This window comes from Microcebus murinus, chromosome 15 (assembly GCF_040939455.1).
Source record: "Microcebus murinus isolate Inina chromosome 15, M.murinus_Inina_mat1.0, whole genome shotgun sequence".
NCBI lineage: Eukaryota > Metazoa > Chordata > Mammalia > Primates > Cheirogaleidae > Microcebus > Microcebus murinus.
In genome coordinates this window covers 29,065,454-29,088,194 of record NC_134118.1, presented here as the reverse complement: position 1 = coordinate 29,088,194, position 22,741 = coordinate 29,065,454, and the positions used below count along the sequence as shown (strand labels likewise).

General features: G+C 33.2%; 1 protein-coding gene across 4 annotated transcripts in view; it reads right to left on the bottom strand.

Annotated features, from left to right (window-relative positions):
• Positions 1-22,741, bottom strand: part of FSTL5 (follistatin like 5) — a 696,991-nt gene that overhangs the window by 554,673 nt on the left and 119,577 nt on the right. For 2 of the 4 annotated variants that reach the window (XM_012735602.3, XM_012735600.3), the window contains exon 3: positions 17,082-17,115. In XM_012735602.3, coding sequence (XP_012591056.1) covers positions 17,082-17,115 — 34 coding nt within the window. The remainder of the gene's footprint in view (positions 1-17,081; positions 17,116-22,741) is intronic. The other 2 variants (XM_012735603.3, XM_012735601.3) reach the window with 1 other exon arrangement.

The window sequence follows — 22,741 nt, the reverse complement described above, 5'->3', positions numbered from 1 at the left end:
GAATATTGAACATAGGCCTAATAGTTTAGTTCAATGGTTTAAAAGTAAAGTCTAAAAATATCTAGAAGGACAAGGTGGAAGTTCCCTCTGCTTCTAATCTTTATAATTGTCCCTTAAGGTCAGTCTTTGTGGTAACCCTAGGCAGGTTTGTCCTGCTATAATTATAATCATAGGACCTGTGGTGTGCAAACCATGTAACAGATGGGCTGAATGCTGGCATCATGTAGATTCTCTGCCAGCATGTTTGCAGAATGGCCAGACAATAGCCAAACTCTTTGCAATAGCTCCACCTGACCTTGTTTTTGGTTTTTCAGATAAATTCTCTAAACAATCAGAGCCCCAAAATAAAAATAAAGCATTTTTTCTCTGACAAAATGACTCAATATTTCGAAGTCATATTTCGAAGTTCCATTGCATCACGCAGAAATTATTATAAAAGTTATTGAGTACCTATAAGATGAAGATGTAAAGGGGAAGTTGTGTTATTAATAGAGAGACTATGACTCAATGCAAGGTTTCGTTGGCCATTTTGAAGAGTAGGTTAAAGTGGGATCATCTTAGAACAACAACACAGAACAGTCAACTGGAAGGCATGTGGTATTTTGGGCTTTTTTGTTGTTTATTTTCATAGCTCCAGCAGGCCACTTACTAAGTCAGCGTAATAGCATTAGCAGAGGATAGAGTTGGAACTATAAAATATGTTTGAGAATGAGACAACAAAAAGGATAGCATTTTTTCTTAATATATAAAGGAGTAATAGCAAGTTTGTCAGACTCTCAGGATTTTCAAAATGTGGTTTTATCTAGCGTAAGCCATTGTTTTTCAAAATGTGGTTTTATCTAGCGTAAGCCATTGTTCTTCTATAGTCCCTTTTTAAAAAGCATCCCCTAATGCAAATTTCCCTATCACTGTACCTTTCTTAAAATATATTTTCCAACACATTATACCTTCTAAATCAGTGCTGACTGCAAGTAGGCTGCTGGGTTCCTGCCCTAAGCCCCTGGCTTTGGCTGTTACCTCTTTGCAAGATAAGCAGTTCTTGGGGTTAAGTCCACGTCTGTGTTTGGACTTTTTCTGGGTCTTCCTCAAGGTAATTAAACCCCAAAATTTCCTAACAATGGCCCTGAGCCTACTTCCAGGACCTGTACAAATTGCTTCCCAGGGCAGACATTGTTTGTTTGTGTTTAATTTTTCCAGGGGGTAAAAGGTGGAAAGGGCACGTGATTATGTGTAGGCAGAGTGCAGCATTGGTACTCTTGGTCCAGGCTTCACAAATTTTAGAGTTGGACTTAGTAAAAGCATGTATTAAGCAAGATTATGCAAGTTAACATAGATTGAATCCAACGTCATAGGTTTTGCATCATTAGAATATTGATTTCCATTTAATTTCCAAAAGAACTATTGATATTTAACATTGTAGTTAATTGGTCATAGTAATTTGAATTTGTGGATAATTATTTTCTTTCTTTGCAGCACATCGGATAAGAATGATTATTTAATAATTATAAAATGCTTGCTGATAATACTGAAGAACATCCTGGAAGCCGTAAGTGCAGTTTAGATTATTTCTTCCTAATTATTGTTGACACTAACACCTACTTGTCATAATTTTTTTTGTCTACCTACATAATATTTGTGTTTTGTGTCCAATAGTTTAACATTTCTTTAGTTAGAAAAAAAAAAAGTGACTTCTTCCTGCTAACTCAGTATTTGCTCTCATGTTCCAGAAAACTTGAGAAAACACTCTTCCCCAAATAAGATCAGATCCAGTTCCTGTTCTGGGACTCCACAGTTAAACTTCTACATTGAAGGAGCTAAATATTTTCCTTTTTTTCATTTCAGTCTAGAGAGAATTTTCTTCCTCACTAACTTTCCCCATCAATCAATACTGAATAATTTTTAAGTATAAAACTTACAAATGAGTAAATAATCTGTTAAAAGTCTAAACTGTCCACATATTATTTATTATATGACTACAGTGATTAATATCTAAGTACTTTTATCCTAATAAAAAACTTAATCAACTTTCTATTGTTGGTTCAATAGCCTTTTGATAATATTAGTCGAGTTATTTGGGCCTATAAATTTGACTTTGCTGTCAGCCATGAAGAAATATTTTTCTCCTCATATCTGAAATTTGGCAGTTTTTGCAATATGGCACACATTTTTCCTCAACTAAGGGAAATGAAATTTGATAATACATGTATAATCTCTAAAGCTAATTATGAAATAAAAGCAGTTTGTGCTGCAGATTATAAACTGCAGTTTATGATCACAATATACATAAACTATTCATTAAAAATTTAGCTAATCACAATATATGATCCAGATACCAATTCATTTTTAATTCTCAATGGCCAGGCATGGTGGTTTACACTTGTAATCCCAGCCCTTTGGGAAGCCAAGGCAGGAGGATTGTTTGAGGCTAGGAGTAGAAAACAGCCAATACAGCAAGACCCTATCTCTACATTTAAAACATAAATTATAAAAAAAAGAAAATATGTGCTTCCAGATTTGAAATTCAAATTCAAATTGAAATTAAATGAAAAGGTTTTGTACGGCAATAAATGTAAAAAGTTAACAATAGACTATGCCACATTATTTGTCTAGATTATACATTATAAAAGATGACTGAAAATGGCATATCTTTGTTATTGCTCAACATAGAACACTATGAAATGAAATTAATTTTGAGAAAAAAATATATTACATTTCTACTTAGAAATAGTCTAAATAATTCATGGTATGTTGCATTAAATACTTTCATATGAAAGTATACTGACATTTTCTATCTAAACATGTTTTACTAGTTTATTCATCACTTATTCACAAGTATTTCTGAATACCTGTTATAAAGAAAGTACTTGCCAGGGTGTTTAGAAAGACGCAAAAAGTGGGATGTCTTGATTTTAACCTTAAAGAAATTGGTTGTCTGTGTATATGTGTATGTTTATGCTATAATACATAGCAGCATTTTAAAATGTAGAAAGTGACTGAATTTTATGTCTTTACAAATCTAAGTTTATATGTGTATATATAAATATATTTACTTTTAATATATTTCATTACTACAAAAGATTACAAACATGTGAATTATATATGGTATATATATTATATACAATATAAAATATGTATGTATACATATACAAGTATCTACCTATCTATATCTGTATTTACAAGCCACAATTTGATTTAAAACCTAATTAGTATTCATTGAGTACCTACTACAAGATTCAAGGTAATGTCCTAAATAATATATCATACATCATCACATTCATTATCTTATTTGAACCTCACAAGAAAAAAATTTCCCAAACTATCATCAAATTATAAATGAGAAAATTTATAAGAAATGAAAAAATATATGATTTATCCACTCTTTTTTATTTGAATAAGTAGCACTGCACATTCATCTCTTAATTAACCAATGTCATGGGACACAGGCTTTGTGGATAAACTCACAATGTGGACAAAACTAAACTACTTAAGTTGTTGAAAGAAATGGATTAAAGGTAATTCTGCTTAGTTAAAGTTAAATCCAATATCTAATATTTAGAATATTATATAATTAAGTTCAGTGTTACAAATGATATCCAGGTTGAAAGGCATCTGTCTTCTTAATACAGGTACCTGTCTGCTCCCATCCATAGGAACTCATAGCTCTCAAATGAATCCATAAGTGTTAGTTCACATAACAAGTTAACTTAGTAAATTACAGTCGAATTTAAGCTAATAGTTATTGACTATTAACTATGAAACTGAAACTGTTCCAAACACTTCTATATATAATCATAATTAATCTTCACAACAGCCCAAATGCATAGGAACTATTGTTTGGCCCTCAATTAGAAAAAAAGAAAATTGTGTCTCAAACTAATTGGGTAACTTGCCTATAGTCACATGGCTAGTGAACATTAAAGCCAGCTTGTAACCCAGGCCATTGAACTATTCATCACATGGCATTATTATTTGATTCTGCTTAACCAGGCAGATGACAATGAAATTACTTCTTATTTAATTAAAAAAATAGAAAACAATAAAAACAAGCAAATATAAAAGCACTTCAAGTAATAATTATGATTATTCAGTAAATATCATGTACCCTGTGCTGACTGAACCAAATAATTATTACCTTATCAGACAGCTCATGAAAGGTCCTTTCGTGTCTTCATTTTAATTATTAAAATCTTTAAAAATTTTCTATTGAAGTAAATAAAATTAATCTTTTATTTATTTAAATCACAGAGCAATTATATTTCTTATATTATGAGAAAAGTTTGTTTCCCATTTTATAGTATTCAATTTGTTTACATTTTATTGGCTATGAAGCATACATCTTTCAATTGAATTATGACATGGAAAGTACTAACTCATTTACTCAAATTTTAAGAAAACAGGACTTTCTCATCTTGTAATGGACACAAAATGTACTTTATATCAGTTGCTATGCAGTTGCAAATGATGAACATATTCTCATATATAGATCTACCCAAAATTAGAAAGATTTAACTATATTTTATTGCATATGCAATAGGAAGCCGAGGGATAATTTTACGAATGACAATTTCAAGTAAAAAATTTAAAAATTTAGCTTCTAGTATTTATTAGCTGCATAATCTTGGGCAAGTTACTTAATCTCCAAGATTCATTTTCCTTACATATAAAATTGTACCTATTTCTCAGAGCTTTATCTCGAAATTTAATAAGCTGAAGAAATAATTCAAATTTGTGGTATATGGTAAGAGATTGATAAATATTAGCTCTACTTTAAAGCCTTACCACACACACAAGAATAGCAGAACAAATATATAAACAGAAAATAAATCACATCTATGATCATTTCATATTGCAATTATATTAATTAGATATTTAAATAATATGTTATATAATATAATCTTAATATTACAGGATATATATTAACATTTTATATAATTTCCATGTATACTTCCTACCAATATTTTTAAGGAAGAAATTTAAAATATAATTTATTAAAAATTATAATAAATAATAAAATTCTACCCTATCCTTGAAAGTATAACAATTTGTATACTAAAGCAGAAGTTTTATCATTGAAAAAAAAACAAGAAAAGTTATGGTACCTTTGAAAGTAAACCATAAGCTAGACTGCTCTGTGTTCTAAGTCATCATACTAAAGCCATTGCTTCTTCATGATCCTTAAGAGAGTAAAATTTTTAGGAAGACCAGATAGGGTGAATATGGAGTACTTTTCTAAACTCAGAAAAATTACCACTTAATTTCTGTGACTCTGAACCACTGGAAAGAGGTTTAGTCATAAGATTAAGAGACTGATCATGGTCTCACAGTCTACAAGAAAAGCTTTCTGATCTTTTTATGGGAATTTAGCTGCTTGCTGGAAAACATCAGCTATCCTATGGTATGAACAAATTTCCTAGGACATGTAATCTAAGATCCACAAAAGGAGACAATTTTTCCTATTTTTTCACTAGTATATCTCTGGTGCCAAAACTATGGTTGGAACACAGCTAATGCCCACACATCAATTTGGGTAAGTGACTTTGTTAACTATCATTATATCTGACTCAAGAACTTAGAATTATGCTTGCAAGCTAGATTGGACTATCTGGTTTTAATATTTGCCTGAACCATTTGTGTGTTTGCTATACTCCCTTTGGGCTTAACAGTTTGTCCCTCCAGGTTATCATTGCCCACATAAGCCTTGCAGGTAAGTTCACTACCCAGAGTCTTTTCCAATGAACAGGTAAACCAATCTCTAATACCAATCTCAATACCTTGCCTACTTAATTTTTCATATCAGATATCTAGTTACTGTAGTCCTAGAATAGACTGATGCATTGATCAGGAATCTTTGTTACAGAATAGAATCTGCACTACTTAATTTAAGTAAAAGATATTTAATAAGGGATGTAGAAAATAGCTGATAAGAAGAAAAGGGCTGTAGAGTACGCTGTGAGAAACAGCTTTCAAAACTCCCCCATGGAACTGGAACACCAAAGGATTTGCTGCCTCTGTCATAATCAGAACTAACTATATAAGAAAGTTTTTACTTTGCCTTCTGGCTTCAGAGCCACACTGCCTTGGCCATTATCTGTGAAATGAAAATGGATGTCCCACAAAAATGGGCTTGATTTCAGTAAGTCACTCCATAAAAGACTAAGCTTGCTTGAATCTGATAGGAGAAACATAAAGCACATCTAGAAGGCTAACTGTAAAGGAATCTGGGAAACATGGCTTTGAATTTACTAGACTCAGAAAAGTCTATGAAAAGGCAGCATGCTAATTGGTCTTTGAAATGGTTACTGAGTGAACTAATTCACAAAATCCGCCACAAAGCATGTGCAAAGTTTTGAGAAACAAGGGTATTCACTAGTACTTCCCAAACAACACTGAAAGTTTTTTGCAAATACATATGCATATGTAATATATTCTAAGTTAATATATACTGAAATGATAACCATGGTAATTTTTAGATAGATATACAGATCGACAATAAAATTTATCTTCTTTTTGGTACATAAAATTCTTCTGAGGGTTATAGAAAATAATATAGGGCATGGGAAGCACTTGGCAGAAGGCCTGGCAGAACCATTGTCTTTAATCTTTATTTCCCTGGCCCCTAACTCTTTTTCTAGTATTTAAATTAATAAAAATTTATTTATTTAAGCTTTATTATCTGATGCAGCTGAGCTTACTGTTATCTTTTCCTTTTCTGAATTTTTCAGGCAAGCTAACATTACCACAAAATTTCTGGCACAAAGCAGTTGTTTCTAAATATAGTATGTAGAATGTGGTTGACTTACAATCAATGGGTTAAATTAAGTTTGGCTTTTACTTTTTAAAGATTTCTTATAAATTTCTTTATTAAATATAAGCCATTACAACATCAAGTTAGTACTCTCAGAGAATAATACTTTACTTTCTAAAGAATAAGGAAAACATCATCTATATATGCTTATGTTCAAAGTATTGTCTACTATATCATACTGTTTTTGGTAAGAATTGTGTTAGTCTAAGAATATATTTGACAGGACACCCAGAGGATATTTGATATCAGTGGATCACATATCTTCAAGTTTGGAAATATGTGAATCATTTTACAATTATGTAAAATAATGACACAACATAAAAATCAACATGTCTTGATCTCTAATTTCAATATTTTTATGAAATTGAGGCTTTTTTCATAAACATGTTTTTCCATGGATGTATTCAAAAAATGACTACAAATATTTCAAAACATTTTGAAATAAGAACTCACATAAATCAAGAGCTTTTCATTTTATTCAACAGGGTCACACACTTTACCTCATTTGATATTTAGAGAGATAAGGTCAAGATGGCCAAAAAGATACAGGTAATACCTGCCTCCTCTATAGAAAGGAACCAGAAGAGTAAGCAGATTCTCATTTTGAACAGATTCACATTTTGAGCAGATCTTCTGGGAAGGAATGCTGGGATTCACCACAGAAGCAACAAGAAGCACCAAAAGTGGGTTAGAAGAGGGTTCAGGGTGACTTACTCAGCCCAGGACTAACAGCTGGGAGAAGTTCCTGGACGCAGAAAAACTGACAAGGCCTCAGGGCTCCACTCTCCAAGACAAGCTGCTACAATCTTGGCTACAAGAGAAGGCCCAACCCATGGGAGTCTCAGGCCTAAGGTAGGGAGCTGTTTGGAAATTGCACAGGCCTTGCTCTAGAAAGAGCCCATGTGGAATACCTGGGGAATGCCCTAGAGCAGCTTGAGCACTGAAGCTCAAGGAGGAACAGAGGAGCCCAGATGCTCCCATGCATCCCTGGAAGGTCCCCACCGCCCAGCTACAGGCTGCTGTTGAGCCTGAGATGTGAGCATACAACATTCCCTACAGTTTCTGCCCCACTTGCCTGGGTCAGGCCCTACTCTCCCTCGTCACAGGCTCAAAGCACCACTTTGAAAGTTTGACATCCATGGTGACTCACTTTCCGGCTAAATTTGGGCTGCTGTGGCTACAGCCCCTGCCTAGCTGGGCAGGGGAAGGAAAAATCAAACTTCTTAGCACACATCTGGGATAGTGCCCACCATCCTGCAGCCAGCTGCTGTGGGTTCAAGTCTCCAGCAAACTACACTCCCCACAGTTTCCTGCCAGCATGGCCTGCCTGAGAAGGGTCCCACCCTCTCTGGTCACAGGCCCAAGGCAACATCTTGGGAGTTTAAAGCTGGGCAGTGCTTGCTTGTGGGCTGAGGTAGTTGTAGCCCTGCCTAGCTGAGCTGGGACAGGAGAGCCCAATCTTTCCTAGAGCTGTCTTACACATACCTATGGTAATTCCCACTGCCCTGCTATTGGCTCCCATGAGACTGAAATGGGGGCAGAGGACTCCTCACCCACACTTTTTTGCCCCTGTTGCTTGCCTGAAAGGGGCCTTGTCCCCCCACTCCCCCCACAGCAGGTTCTGTTTTGAGAATATAACACTGGGTCACACCCTGCCCTCAGGCTGAGTTCAAGGTGATAGAGATACAGCCACCATCCAGCCAGGAAGGGAAAAGGAAGACCAAGCTCCTCTAAGCACACTTAAGAAATTGCCCTCCACCCTATTACAGGCAGTTGCAGGACTGGAGACTAACCTGCCCAACCCACTGCAGCTACCAGTAACACCAACCGGACCACTTGGTGCTGGTCCTGGTGGGCAGCTCCACCATTGTTACTACAGCTTCTCACATCACACCATCACACCACTGCTCAGGGGCCTGAGGGCCATATCCAGGAAATAGGCAACCTACAGAATGGGAGAAATATTCACAGACTATATGTCCAACAAAGGACTAATATCCAGAATATTATTACAAGGAACTCAAACAGTTCAATAAGAAAAAACAAACAAACAAACATAAACAACTCCATTAAAATGTGGGCAAATAACATAACAAACATTTTTCAAAAAAAAAAAAGATATGCAAATGGTAAGAAACTTGAAAAAATGCTCAACATGACCAATTATCAGGTAAATGCAGATTAAAATTGCAACGAGATACCATCTTACTTCAATTAGAATAGCCATTAACAAAAAATTAAAAACAATAGATATTGGCACAGATGCAATGAAAAGGGAACACTTATACACTGTGGGAATATAAATTAATACAACTTCTATTGAGATCAGTATGGAGGTTTCTCAATGAATTAAAAATAGATCTGCCATTCAATTCTCCATTTACACTACTGAGTATCTACCCCGAGGAAAAGAAATAATTTTATCAAAAAGATACCTGCATTTGTATGTTTATTGCAGCACAATTCACAATTGCAAATATACAGAATCAACCTAAGTGCCCATTAACTAATGAGTGGATTAAGAACATATGGTATATATACCATAGAGTACTACTCAGTGATAAGAAAGAATGAAATAAAGTCTTTTGCAATAACTTGGATGGAACTGGAGGCCGTTATCCTAAGTATAGTAACTCAGGGGGAAAAAATACTGCATGTTCTCACTTATAAGTCAAGCTAAACTATGGCTACACAAGGGAACACAAAGTGGTATAATGGACATTGGAGACTCAAAGGGGGAAGAGTAAGATGGGGAGTTTGAAAAATTATCTATGGGGTATTATGTCTACTACTTGGGTGACGGCTACAAGAAAAGCCCAGACTTTATACAATATATATATGTAATGGAATTCAACTTGTACTCCTTAAACTTATTAAAATAAATAATCAAATAATAATAAAATAAAATTGGTGTATGAAAAAGAAAAATAAATAAAAAGTAAAAATATCTGATGTTTATAAAAAATTACTTAAAACAACACTTTGTCTCATATTATATTTACATTACAGATGAGAAAAGATAAAGAGACTGTAAGTGAACCATAAATAATTGATTCTAAGTACACTGCATCTAAACTCCATGACATGTCTTGAAAAGTGTTGTGGAAAATAGTGCTTATCAGAATGTGGTTCTTTTAAATTTAGTGCTTTGAATAATAACAGCTGTTTCTAGAAATGTAGGTGATGGAGAGAAAGGAATTCTTGGTCAAATACATTGGACATGTTTAGTGAAGCAAAGATAAGCAACATTAACGAGTGTGTGAAAATTTTAGAATAGCATACTGCATATTTGACTCTAAGTCATTTTCCAGTGTCCATGGATAAGAATGCCATGCACCAACAATTTAAAAAACAATGATATCAATTTTAGTTGAATGGCATTATTGTTTTATTATTCATGAAATTGAAGGAATTATTACTCATATAATGAGCTGAAACTGTGAAATATATCTTCTAATTATTTAGAAATGATACTACTTGGTTTTTGACATAATCAGTAAAACTCTCAATTAATCCATCATAGTTAGGCAAAAAGTATGTATATATCTACTTAGCATCTAGAAGTCGCTGGGTAAAATATTATTTAGAGACTTGCAAAACTTTTTTATATAAAATTTATATTCTTCATAATCCCAAAGATATTTCAAATAACTTACAAAAAACTTTCGATTTATTACATTAAATGCTAAATTCTCAGGTAAGATGAAAGAAGTATGTATTCCGAAAACCTGAGTAAATATTCTTTCTTTACTAAAGTAAAATTTCTTGTTCAAAGTGCCTTAAGAGATTAAAGCAAAAAGGGAAAAGTGACAGACATAATTTTTTTCATTGACAATGAAAACAGCCACTTTTGGCAAAAAAAAAAAAAAAAAAAAAAAAAATTCGTAATGGTCACATAACCATTCCAAGAACTGTTCTTTCATGAAGGCTGAATATTGTAGGTAAGAGAAATTATTCTTTGAAGCTAAATAAATGAATCCATCAAACACGTTTTGGTTAATATTACTTGATATTTCTTGAAACATGACATTAAACTATTTCAACAGACAGTTTATGGAATATTTTATAAAACTTCTGTCGGAAACCATTTAGCTTTCTGTTAAGAGTCTAGAATGAAGAGATTTTGTTTTGATGATTGAAGGGAAGAACAATATTGAGATGTTAGTGTGTAGGCTAAGTAATATATTGAATTATGAAAAGACAAGCCTACTTCAATATCTCAACACTATTAATTATTTATTTAAAAAACAGCATCCAGTTATTCTGGGTTGTTTTCCTCAACATCACCAAACCTGTTAGGTGTTGACATCTTTGAAGTGGCACTGCCTCCTAGTGGGCAAAATGAGCTGCAAAATAAATCACCCTGAAATCCAAACAAAGGATCCATTGGATGAAATGATTTATCGGTAACCTCATGAAAACTAGAGATTGTACGCAAAATGGGTGTGGGAGGGGAGGTGATATTTTTGGCATAATATAAATTGAGCCCTTCATAGAGTAAGTAAGAAACATGACCAGTTACTTTTTGAAATCTCTTCTGGTTGATGATAATAAGATCATCATATAGAGAAGGATATTTGTCTTCCTGTTTGCTGTGGCAAGAGGACATTCATGAAGATCATTTAAAATTGTAACAATCTATTTCAATGATTTTTTTAAAGGATAGATGGTGAATATTGCCTTGATTCCCAGAAGAAGGTTATTACTTACATTGAAATCTATACTATGTGAAAGTAATTTAGTGAAGCATTTGGAGGCATCATTTAGATGATTTATAGTGAATATTTTCCAAATGAATTTTTTTATAGAATTGTATATTAGAATTGAAATTATGTTTTTGAAAGTTTGTAAAAGTAGCAATTATTATCTTATGTATGTAAAGGCTTCCAGAATTTTCATTCAATTTATTATTGTTTTTATTTCAAAAACTCACATTATCACAGAAATAAAACTCACATAAAGGGATGTGACTTTTTTTCATAGTAAAGATCATAGTGGAACAGATGTCAGCTAATGAAATCAGAAAAGGCTGGCAATATGTTCCTAATAATTGAGAATTACCTTTTTAATTGATTTATTACTCAAAAATCAATTTGTCTTCATATTGTTAAGTCAGGTGTAAAGTGAAAGCGATTGAAATATTTTAAATTCTAATATTGGTAATTAAAGAGTTGCCAGTCACTCATACATTATCAAGTTGTGTATATGGGATACTGATATTTTGCTACAAGGTAATCAATACTCATGAGAATGCATTCTGCTCTCATTTAATTTTGAAAATGAATTTTTAATAAAACAAATAGAGTGAAAATAGAATTGTTCTGATATAATGCAATTGCTATGCCATAAAAATTATAGTAGAAACCAATTATTGTTCCCTCATATTCTTTTACAACACAATTATTTTTTAAGAATTATTATTATGAGTCTGCCATAAATACACTTGTCTGAGCTTTAGCCAGCATTACTGTTTTCTAAAAACAAATAAGGAAATAAACTTATCAACTTCTTGGTTGATATTTCTAGGAGTGAGTTTTCTTGTCTTTTAGGTATTTGAGCTTCCTGAGGATTATAAGTATTGAATGTGATAGACAAAAACCACAGTTTTAACAAATCTTACAAGCAATTATTAGTCTCAAAAATAACCTTCTAGACTATCTTAAAAGTAACTATTAGTCTCGAAAACAACCTTCTAGACTGAAAACCGAAGAACATAACGTTCATAATAATGTAAGATATTATAATCCATTAAAATATAGTTAATCTGCATTTCATATAATTGTTACAATCTCCATTTTAGACATTACTTATGGTACTGGCTATATTGTATTTTATAAGACAACCAAAAATTTAAAAAAGAGTCTCAATAAGAACTTATATACTGAACTTATATACTTTAGTTTTACATGATGTTTTCTTTAGATGATGTAATATAACCAATGGCTTTCAGTAATAAGAATCTGAGGGTCTATTACTGTCTAATCACTGTTCCTGACCAGCTACTTGCCCTTGAAGTAGTGAGACAACATCAGAAACTCTGTAAAATTACTCTAGTGGAAAGAGCTCTGAATATTCAGGCATCTCGAATTAGGAGTTAAGCATTCCATTCTTCATAGCAACATTCCCTCTACCCTGATTGACACATATACATCCCTTAATAGATCGGATGATTTTCATCATTGCTCAGGTGCCAATATGAAATACAGAAAATAAAGAAGAATATGAACACATGGTTGTATAAAAATAAATAGAAAATAGAGCTTAATGCATGTATATGTGCATAATAAGCATATATGTGTGTGTGTTTGTGTGTATAAAGACTGAAGGCTACATAGTTCTTTAATAACATTTACTATCTCAAATATATACTTTTAATTTGATTAGGTATGATCTTAGCATACTATTTTACCTTATTGTTTGATATATGTAGTAATATATGCTTCATATGAATAATAATTATGCAGCTTACTTTTTTCATGTACATGAATGTATACGACTTAATATTTATTAATACCCTGTGACTCTTACTGAGAATTATAGTTTTAAAGGATGTTTGTAATAATAGCATTATGTAATGTCCTTATAGAATTATGAGCCTTAGAATTTCAGACATGTAAAACACTTTTAAAACCATGGGTATGTTATGCTCATATTTACCATAAAAGACAAATGGTATCTAGAAAGGTTAAGGAAAGATCACAAGTTTTTAGTAAACAAGGTAGTACAAGTTCTAGATATGTCTCTTAGAACAGTACTATGTTGCTTTTATCATTGTCTATTTTTTTTAAGTTATAAAGCACTAAGCAGTATTTAAATAAATTGGCAGTAAGGACCATATTTGTAACCATGTCATTAAAGGAAAATTGCACAAATAATAAAATTCCTATTTATAAAATCAATAAAAATAGCAAAAAGCATTGCTGCTAACAATATGCTAAATTTACCTAATGTACATTTGGTAATTGATTAAAAAAATGACCCACTTTAAGCCTGGCATGGTGGTATGAACCTTTAGTCCTAGTTATTTGGGAAACCGAGGTGGGAGGATCACTTGACCCCAGGAATTCAAGGCCAGCCTGGACAACATAGTGCACACACACACACACACACACACAAATATATATATATATATATATATATATATATATATATATATATATATACACAGCCCATTTTAAAATCGTACAAAAATCATTATATTGATCTGAATTATTTACTTTGGATGTGACTTCTCAAAATTCTGGCTTGTATAAATGCTAAATTGTATTTAATAGCATGTGTTTGAGGATTAACATGAGATGATATGTGTAAAAACTCAACACTGTGTCTGAAACTAATAGGTATTTAACAAAATTTAGATATTTAAAAATAAAACATGGAAATGTCCATTAGGGAAATATCTTTAGTGCCCAATGTCTCTTAATTATAAAGTCTTAAAATAACCAAAATATAACTAGCAGTGGAAGGGAAGTAAACTTTATTTTTATCACTTCTGAATGAGAAGAGCCAAGAGCATCCACATAAAAATGGAGAAGGGAAAAATTGTGTGATAAAGCAACTGGATGTTTTGGCGGATGGACACTCTTTTCTTTATAGAGCAAGAGTAAAGCTAATACTGAGGGAGATGCTAAAGCACAGTCATATGCACAGTTTCCACAAATATTATCCTTTTGATGGCAATAAATCTTTTAAATTATTTGGAAAATTAAAAACTTTACTAAGTTGACAGAATTTGTAAGCTATTTGTAAACCAAGAATTATTTCAATCTTCCTCAAAAACAGATATTGTTTTCATCACTGAGGATTCTAGGGAGATGCTCTTAAATATAAATGAATAAAACAACCATAAATTTAAATACTTCCCTCAGAAATATTGGCAGAAGTAAACTAATTTTATTGTACTACTTATTTTAGAAATATTCGTCACAGGAAAATATTTCCTAATAAAACATATGAAGTTCTCAATGGATGTTAAACATTTAATGTACAATGTTTTAAAATGTTAAATCCATACTATTACTTAAATATCACTGGCTGTTTGTGGGCCCTCTTTTTGAAATCTGTAAGATTGTTTTCATTTCCCAGCTATAATCCTCAAATGCAACTTTAAGGAAGGTTATCTTAAACAAATGCTTTGCGTGTTAGTGCAAGTTCAGGACACTGGTGTCTTTAAGTTGGGTTTGTTGTCAGAAACAGAAATAGGCACGGAATGCAGTAGATTAAGACTTCCCCTGGATACATTCCAATCATGTTATAAACGTATTCTGGTAAATGAGGTTAACCATTAGTCAGGAAGTCCAGAGAATTCCTAGCTGGCAATGGATTACTAGTATCAAGTTAAGGACATAGCTCATATTTCAATAATTAGCTATCAATAAATGTAAAATATTTGAATTTTTCAGAATTTTTGTCATCTAACAATGGGTAATAGGTAAGCTATTGCTTTCATGGCATGAAACTTTTTTTGTTTGTTTTAATATTGACATCTAAAAACATTTTTCAATGGCCATTCCTAATTTCCAGTAAGATAACATTTCAAGATCATCCCCATAAATAGTCAAGAAAAATGTAGAGCCCCTCTAAGTGGAGATAAGCAACAAGTCTGATGTAACCATGTATCTCCAATTTGCTTACAGGTCAGAAGCTGGAAGCCATAACGCACCCTCAGCATTCTGAACCATGTGTCCTCTAACAATAGTGAAAGGAATGATGAGGATCATCTTGAAATTTTTATTGCATTATAAAAGAAAATATGTTACTAGACAGTAGCTTGAAAAACATAATTTCTACTACTTCACATAATGTGATTTATATACCCCAAGGCAATAAAGCATCAAGAAGAAAGCCACACTAAACTTATTTCTACTATAACAGAATTACAAATGTGATTTAAGATTAGCCTGAAACACTGGGACCCTTCGTGAGAAGGAAGATGTGCACTCAGTATGCATCAGATGCATATATCATTTAAATGCATATCATACAGCACATCTTGAAGTAAAAATTCCCTTTTGCAACACAAAAGTATAAAATTTTGAGTTAATATGAGTGTTTTGAGGATAAATGTCATAATTTTACATATAAAATAACAAGCCATGCTTCAGTTTGCTGAAAATGAACACAAATAGTTCAGGAATTCCTGGAAGGGCAGTCTTACCTAATTCATTTGAACAAAATATATCTAGCAAAATAAAAACATGCATATCTTTTTTATGAGATGACCAAACGTGGAAAAAAATATTGTTTCAGTCAGTCAGCTGTGGGAAAATGTGCAGAAAGGACTGTGTTTGGATTTGTTATAAATAAGCAAGGCTAAATCGCCAATCTAGAGACCCTAAGAAGTGTAACTACCCTTTCACCACTGCAGGAGCACATGTAAGCTTAGTAACTTCCCTACAACTTTTAAAAAATTTTTGTAGATCCCTGAAAAAAGAAAAAAACAATAAACATATGTTTCTATTCAAAAAGGAGGAAAGGAACTAGGGCAATTGTGCTTCACTCTGTGGACAAGTGTGAGGTTGGAACACATTTGGGAAAAGTGAGCCCTGGAAATCCAGCATCTAGATAAGAAGGGCCAGTGCGTGGATGGAGAGGCCAAAGCGATTAACCCAAGAAAAACCTGTGATGTTCCATTCTTACAATCAGCAGGAGCACAAGTTACTGGAAATCCAAAGATGACAATATACCTAGAGTAATTTATTATCTCGATGAATAAATTTCAAAACTTGGGAATGTCTCTATAGTGAAAAGAGTCTTCCTATCTTTGACTAGCATTGATTATGCCATACTAAGATCTATTACTAACTGTTAAAATATAAATAAATATTTTCCAGCTCTTTTGTGGAAACTATACTGAACTGGCAGTGTCTAAATAGTTGGTTCACTATGACATATATTCTGATAAGTTCCATCTGCCAATTCATAGACTTGACAGAACACCAAGCTGTAGGGCAGTACCCGGTGGAGGAATTCCACCAGAGTACGGAGGGAATGCCCCAAAAATTGTGTTGAAACTTTCGAGAGCACTATATGAAGAAGAAAAGTATCAATAGAGAATCCCCAAAGGGATGAAAATGGATTTATAATCACATGGAAGATTTTGAATTATCATTCTTTTCATGTTTAACTTTATCTGCAAAATAGCATCATACCCGTTTTCTTTCTTCTATGAATATAATTATATGAGTTATATTATTCATATAATATTTATTATTATTAAATATATATTCTCCTATGAATATTATATAATTATTATCTTAAAACATTCATTTCTTACCTTTGATTCTTGAACTTTCTTGATTTTTTTCCTGCTGGAATTAAAACAGAAATAGGTCAAAATACGTAAGTAAATACATGATCAACAGTCTGACATAAAGCATCATAAAGAATTGTCAAAATGCATTTGTTGATATGCCCAGAACACTATTCTTACTTTAAAAAATACTTATATAAAATATTTTATTAGAGTAGGACTAGTAACTCTTGGTGGACATGTATTTCTCTATGAAACCAATAATTTATATGAATATGGATTTATAAATAAATAAGCAAATGGTTAATGAATAATAAATAGCCATGCTTCTCAAATGCCTTAAGCCATTCCATTTAATTCCAACAGATATTGAATGATGCCTTCAGAATTCGCTTTCAACGGCTCTACATTAATCATAAATTGTTGGCAAAGGAACAAGTTTAGGGACACATAGAAGAGAATTCCACTAAAAAGACACAAAAGATTTCAACTGTCTTTCATTCAATTTAATTTAGAATCGGACCCCTTCTCACTTCTTTAAGGCTAAAGTCAACAACAATTCTGTTATTTATTCAAAGGCTGCTCCAGTCAGACTTGTCTCTCAATTTGACATACTCCTTATTAGTTACCAGGCAACCCCAAAAGAATTAGCTTGCTTTCAAGTTTTAAAGTTGATATTGTGCACTTCTCAATTAATATTCAAGCATGGTTTTCTCTGTCTAAAAGTTTCAGGACCTCACACTGAAATAATTGTAAAATATGTTTCTAATGAAAAATGACAATAACACATATACTGAACTGCAGAATGGTATGAATGCCAATACATTTTGGAAAGAGGGTAAAAAAATGAAAACTTATTTTGCTGTAAACATTAATCCCAGATTCAGATTTTGAGAATAAAATGCATATCAATATACATTTATTGAATCAGCCAACCTAATGATATGATTGTTAGACTTTAAGAGTTTGTGCTTTATTCTCTCATCCTAACTCAACCAACCTCTGTGTTTGAATTCTTTTCTGCTCTTTGTTAGTTAATTGATTTTTCCAGTTCTGATTTATTTTTAATTTAGGGTATCCATTAGGCACTTAAACTAAAATTTAAATGTAAATCAGAAAATTATGTGTTTTGAAAATGCAGTATTCTTTCATAATTACAGGACTAGCAGGCTTAAGTTTTCCAAAGAAGTATTTGTTAATGAAAATCTCTCTCTCTCTCTCTCTCTTCTCTTTTCTGTTAACATTCACTCATTCATTTGATTAGTCATTCGTTCTTTCACCAAATATGTGTGGATCACTTTTATGTGCCAGGAATTATTCTAAATGATCAGTCTACAAGGAGTGAGCAAAATAGAAAAAAAAGTCATGTCCTCATGGAACATACCGCATAGATGGTAATAAGTTATATTCAGTAAAAGACCCTGACAATGGCAGAGAACAGTGGGGTAGCAATGAATTTGAAATATCCAGTGAGAGCAAGGTTTGCTAATATATTAAACAGGTGTGAGAGATAAGAGAGGATAAGAATGACTCCAAGGGACTGAGCCACTAGAAGGATAGAGTTATCCCTAACAAAGAGGAGGAAGATAGTCAAAGAAGAAACACTATTATCTCTTCTTCTCTTGTCTTCTAGCACTGCCACCTGGACTTTTCCTCTAGTTCTCCAGCCACCTCTGTTCAGTTTCTTTTGCTGTTTCTTCCTCATCTACTCAATTCCTAAACACTAATTTCCCAGGCCCTGAGGTCTTATCTTTCTTCCATGTAGCTCACTCCTTTGGTGATCTTAACTAATCTTCTGGCTTTAAGTATCATCCATTATTAAGGACTCCCAGATGTATATATCCAGCCAAACCTCATCATTAAACTTCAGACTTATATGTCCAACTGTGGTTTTGACATCTAATAACATATCATAGTTATAATGTTCAAAACTGAATTTCTGATCTCTCTTTACTTCTTTGGCCACCTTCCTCATCTCAGTAAAGGGAACTTCACTCTTCTAGTTGTGCAGATTCCCTTTTAGACCTCAAATTTTCCATGGGTTTGATTTTTGAACATGTTTACCTTGAATTTATTTTTATTATCATTTTGAGGATGCAAAGTAGGAGGATGGTTATGATGTCTGAAACTTATGGGAGATATTTCAACAAGACATATAATTTTGAAATTACCGGCCTATGTGCAAATCATTCTATATCAGGAGAACATAGAATAGAGTTGAATGATGTAGAGCTTATTATTAGAAAATATATAAGAAAATATAAAATTTGATTGACCAACAAAGGAATATGGAAGGAGAAAAAGTTATAGGAGAAAAATCAGGAAAGCAAAGACTCATAGAATCCCAAGGAATACATTATTTAAAAGGGAAATTTTCAATAGTATAGAATTCTTCTGAGAGGTCAAATACAATTGTTTCAAAGAAAATGCTCATTAGATTTATAGGTATAGATAGAATCATTGACTTCAGATAAAACACCATTTTTGGCGCTCTTCTGCACTTAGAAGTTAAATTGAAGTTATTCAAGGAGGGAGGGGGAGAGTGAGAAAAGTTGAAGTGGTAAAAATTGAATGAGAGAAATGTGAGTAGAAAAGAAGAGCCTGAAATGGTGTGTAGCTGGAGAGTAAAGTTCAAGAGGTATTGTGCTTGGTTTTGTTCATTTGGCTTTTTGTTTTATTTTGTTTTATAATATAATCTTTTTTTTTTTTTTTTTTTTTTTTTTTTTTTGAGACAGAGTCTCGCTTTCTTGCCTAGGCTAGAGTGAGTGCCGTGGCGTCAGCCTAGCTCACAGCAACCTCAAACTCCTGGGCTCAAGCGATCCTGCTGCCTTAGCCTCCCGAGTAGCTGGGACTACAGGCACGAGCCACCATGCCCGGCTGATTTTTATATTATATATATTAGTTGGCCAATTAATTTCTTTCTATTTTTATGGTAGAGACGGGGTCTCGCTCAGGCTGGTTTTGAACTCCTGACCTTGAGCAATCCGCCCGCCTCGGCCTCCCAGAGTGCTAGGATTACAGGCGTGAGCCACCGCGCCCGGCCTATAATATAATCTTATAATATATGTCAGTGAGATTTGAGAGTGTCTAAATGTAAAACAAAAGATACACAGCAGAAATTGAGAGGATTAAGATACAAGGGAGAGATGATATGATTGACTATACAAGGTTATTGACAGGAGGAGTGTGATGCAGAACACAGGAGTGGGCAAATTGAGGTAGAAGAAAGGCCAGTTCCTGTGGTGTAACAGGTGGGCAGAGGGAGGCTTAGTCATCGATGCAGGAGGTGTGTAGGTTTGATACAATGAATTAAACATGTTCAATTTGTGATGATTTATTTTATTGAAGTAATAGAAGGAAAGGTCATTGGTTGAGTGGTAGAGGTAGAGTGGTTTGTTAGAAAATTGAAAAGATAGAGATTTTAAATGCACATTTTTTTGCAAGAGTAGATGGGAAGAATCACACACAATACAACTTGGTATCACTGAGGCAATCCTAGTTGAGTTTTGTCATCATAAATTTGTGATACCGATCTTAGTCTTAGTTTAATTATAGTTGAATGGGTTTAACATTCATTGATATTATATTTGACCATGTTTGTTTTTTTTAATTCAATTCTCTAAATAGGTTGTAAATAATTATAATTTACCAATACAAACTGGCTTTAATATTCTACAGGCAGGAAATGTTTGAGGCATGAATCTAGAAAAAACTAATTAATTGAGTGGGATGGGAAGAATGAAGATAGACTTGCAAAGTGAGAAAGAAAATGTTATACTACTCCATTTACTATCAAACATGTATAAACCTCTTTCAGTAGAGACTTATCTAGGATTTTCAAAGTAATAACTGGTCCAGTTTGCTTCTATGTCTAAAATGCTGCATTATTCAACAAAGCAATATATATTTTCTGATTTTATTTTAATAATTACTTCATGTTTAAAATATAAACTTTAAAATGAGAAAAGGTTATGAAGGAAATTATGATTATTTAATTATGTAAGAACTCACAAATTGTCAAAAAGATTTGTTATTCTGTCTGTAGGATGCATTTAAAAAACATTCTTACATTAGAATACTTTAGTTCTTGCTCATAATAGTAGAATGCTAATATCTCTTGGCACAACTCAGTTTTAACATTCTTTCCAAAGATTTTCTGATAAAGTGATCTTGTCTTAAAATAAGAAAAATATTTTGCCATGTATGAGAGCTAAATAATAGCATACCATTCGTGTTTTACTTTGTACTACACCATTCCTTGGAAGAATCCCAAAGTGCTGTATATTAATTACATCAGTAGACTCCATAAAATCCAGCCTGATGGTAGCAAAGGGCTAATAGCTCTTGCAGACAGTGTGATAAAGATTAGCAAAGGCACTCTGGGAAGAAGCATGAATTCAGAAGAAACACATGAGTCAATTAACCATTTTTAAACAACAATATAGTAAATACAATGTAGCTAAACCAATGTATCATTAAGTCAAGCCGGGATGCATAGTAGTTGTGTAAATGAGGTGTAGTGGTCCTAAAGCATCAAGGCAAACTGAAGTTTAGCAAACAACACAGATGTGCCAGGTTGCAACTCCTTGAACTGTGCTGAATGTTACCACACTGGGAGATACTATTAAGACTGTTTCTTATCTGGTATTTGGATTTATGACATGACAATTATTAACATTTGATGATAGCTATAACATGAAAACAGATGTCTTATGATCAAACTAAAATTAAATGCCTGGCCACAATATTTTCAAATATCATCTACCTAGTTCTTTTCTTCTTAGTGAGAAGCCCATGCTCTCTGGGAAGTGAAGAAATCATCTAAATGCTGAGTACCTTATCTCCACCATAACAGCATTGAGGTAATAAACATCAGACTATCAGTGAATATTCCCCCTTTCCATACTATATGCTAATATTACTTTAAGAAGAAGTCATGGGCCCAGTGGGGTGGCTCACACCTATAATCCTAGCACTCTGGGAGGCCCAGGTGAGCTGATCGCTGGAGGTCAGGAGTTTGAAACCAGCCTGAGCAAGAGCGAGACCCTGTCTCTACTATAAATAGAAAGAAATTAATTGACCAACTAAAAATATATAGAGAAAAATTAGCTGGGCATGGTGGCGCATGCCTGTAGTCCCAGCTACTTGGGAGGCTGAGGTAGAAGGATTGCTTGAGCCCAGGAGTTTGAGGTTGCTGTGAGCTAGGATGATGCCATGGCACTCCAGCCTGGGCAACAGAGACTCTGACTCAAAAAAAAAAAAAAAAGAGGAAGCCATGAACTTCATACAGGTAATACCCATGGATACCCTTTTTTATTAAATGTTCATAATATGATGTTACATTAATGAGACTAACTGTGTGCTCTGTGGTCAACACCAAGAATACCACATACTTCCTTTGATATAAAGGGACATAAGAATGAAGCAAGTGCTGACAGAATTCAATTGTTCCTGTAAAGAGGTAAACTAATTCTCTCTGACTTTGAGAAAGTATATGTAGTCTTTCTTTTACTGTACATGAAAATAATCTGGCTATACTTCTGAAGAAAGTAAGGGATATCAAGTGGGTAAAACACAAAGTTCTTTTCCTTTTTAACATGGGAGTGATGAGGAAAAAATTTCTGGGTTCCTATTGTTGTTCTTTATTCCCATGTGACTCAAGTTGCATTTGGTCATTCATAAAA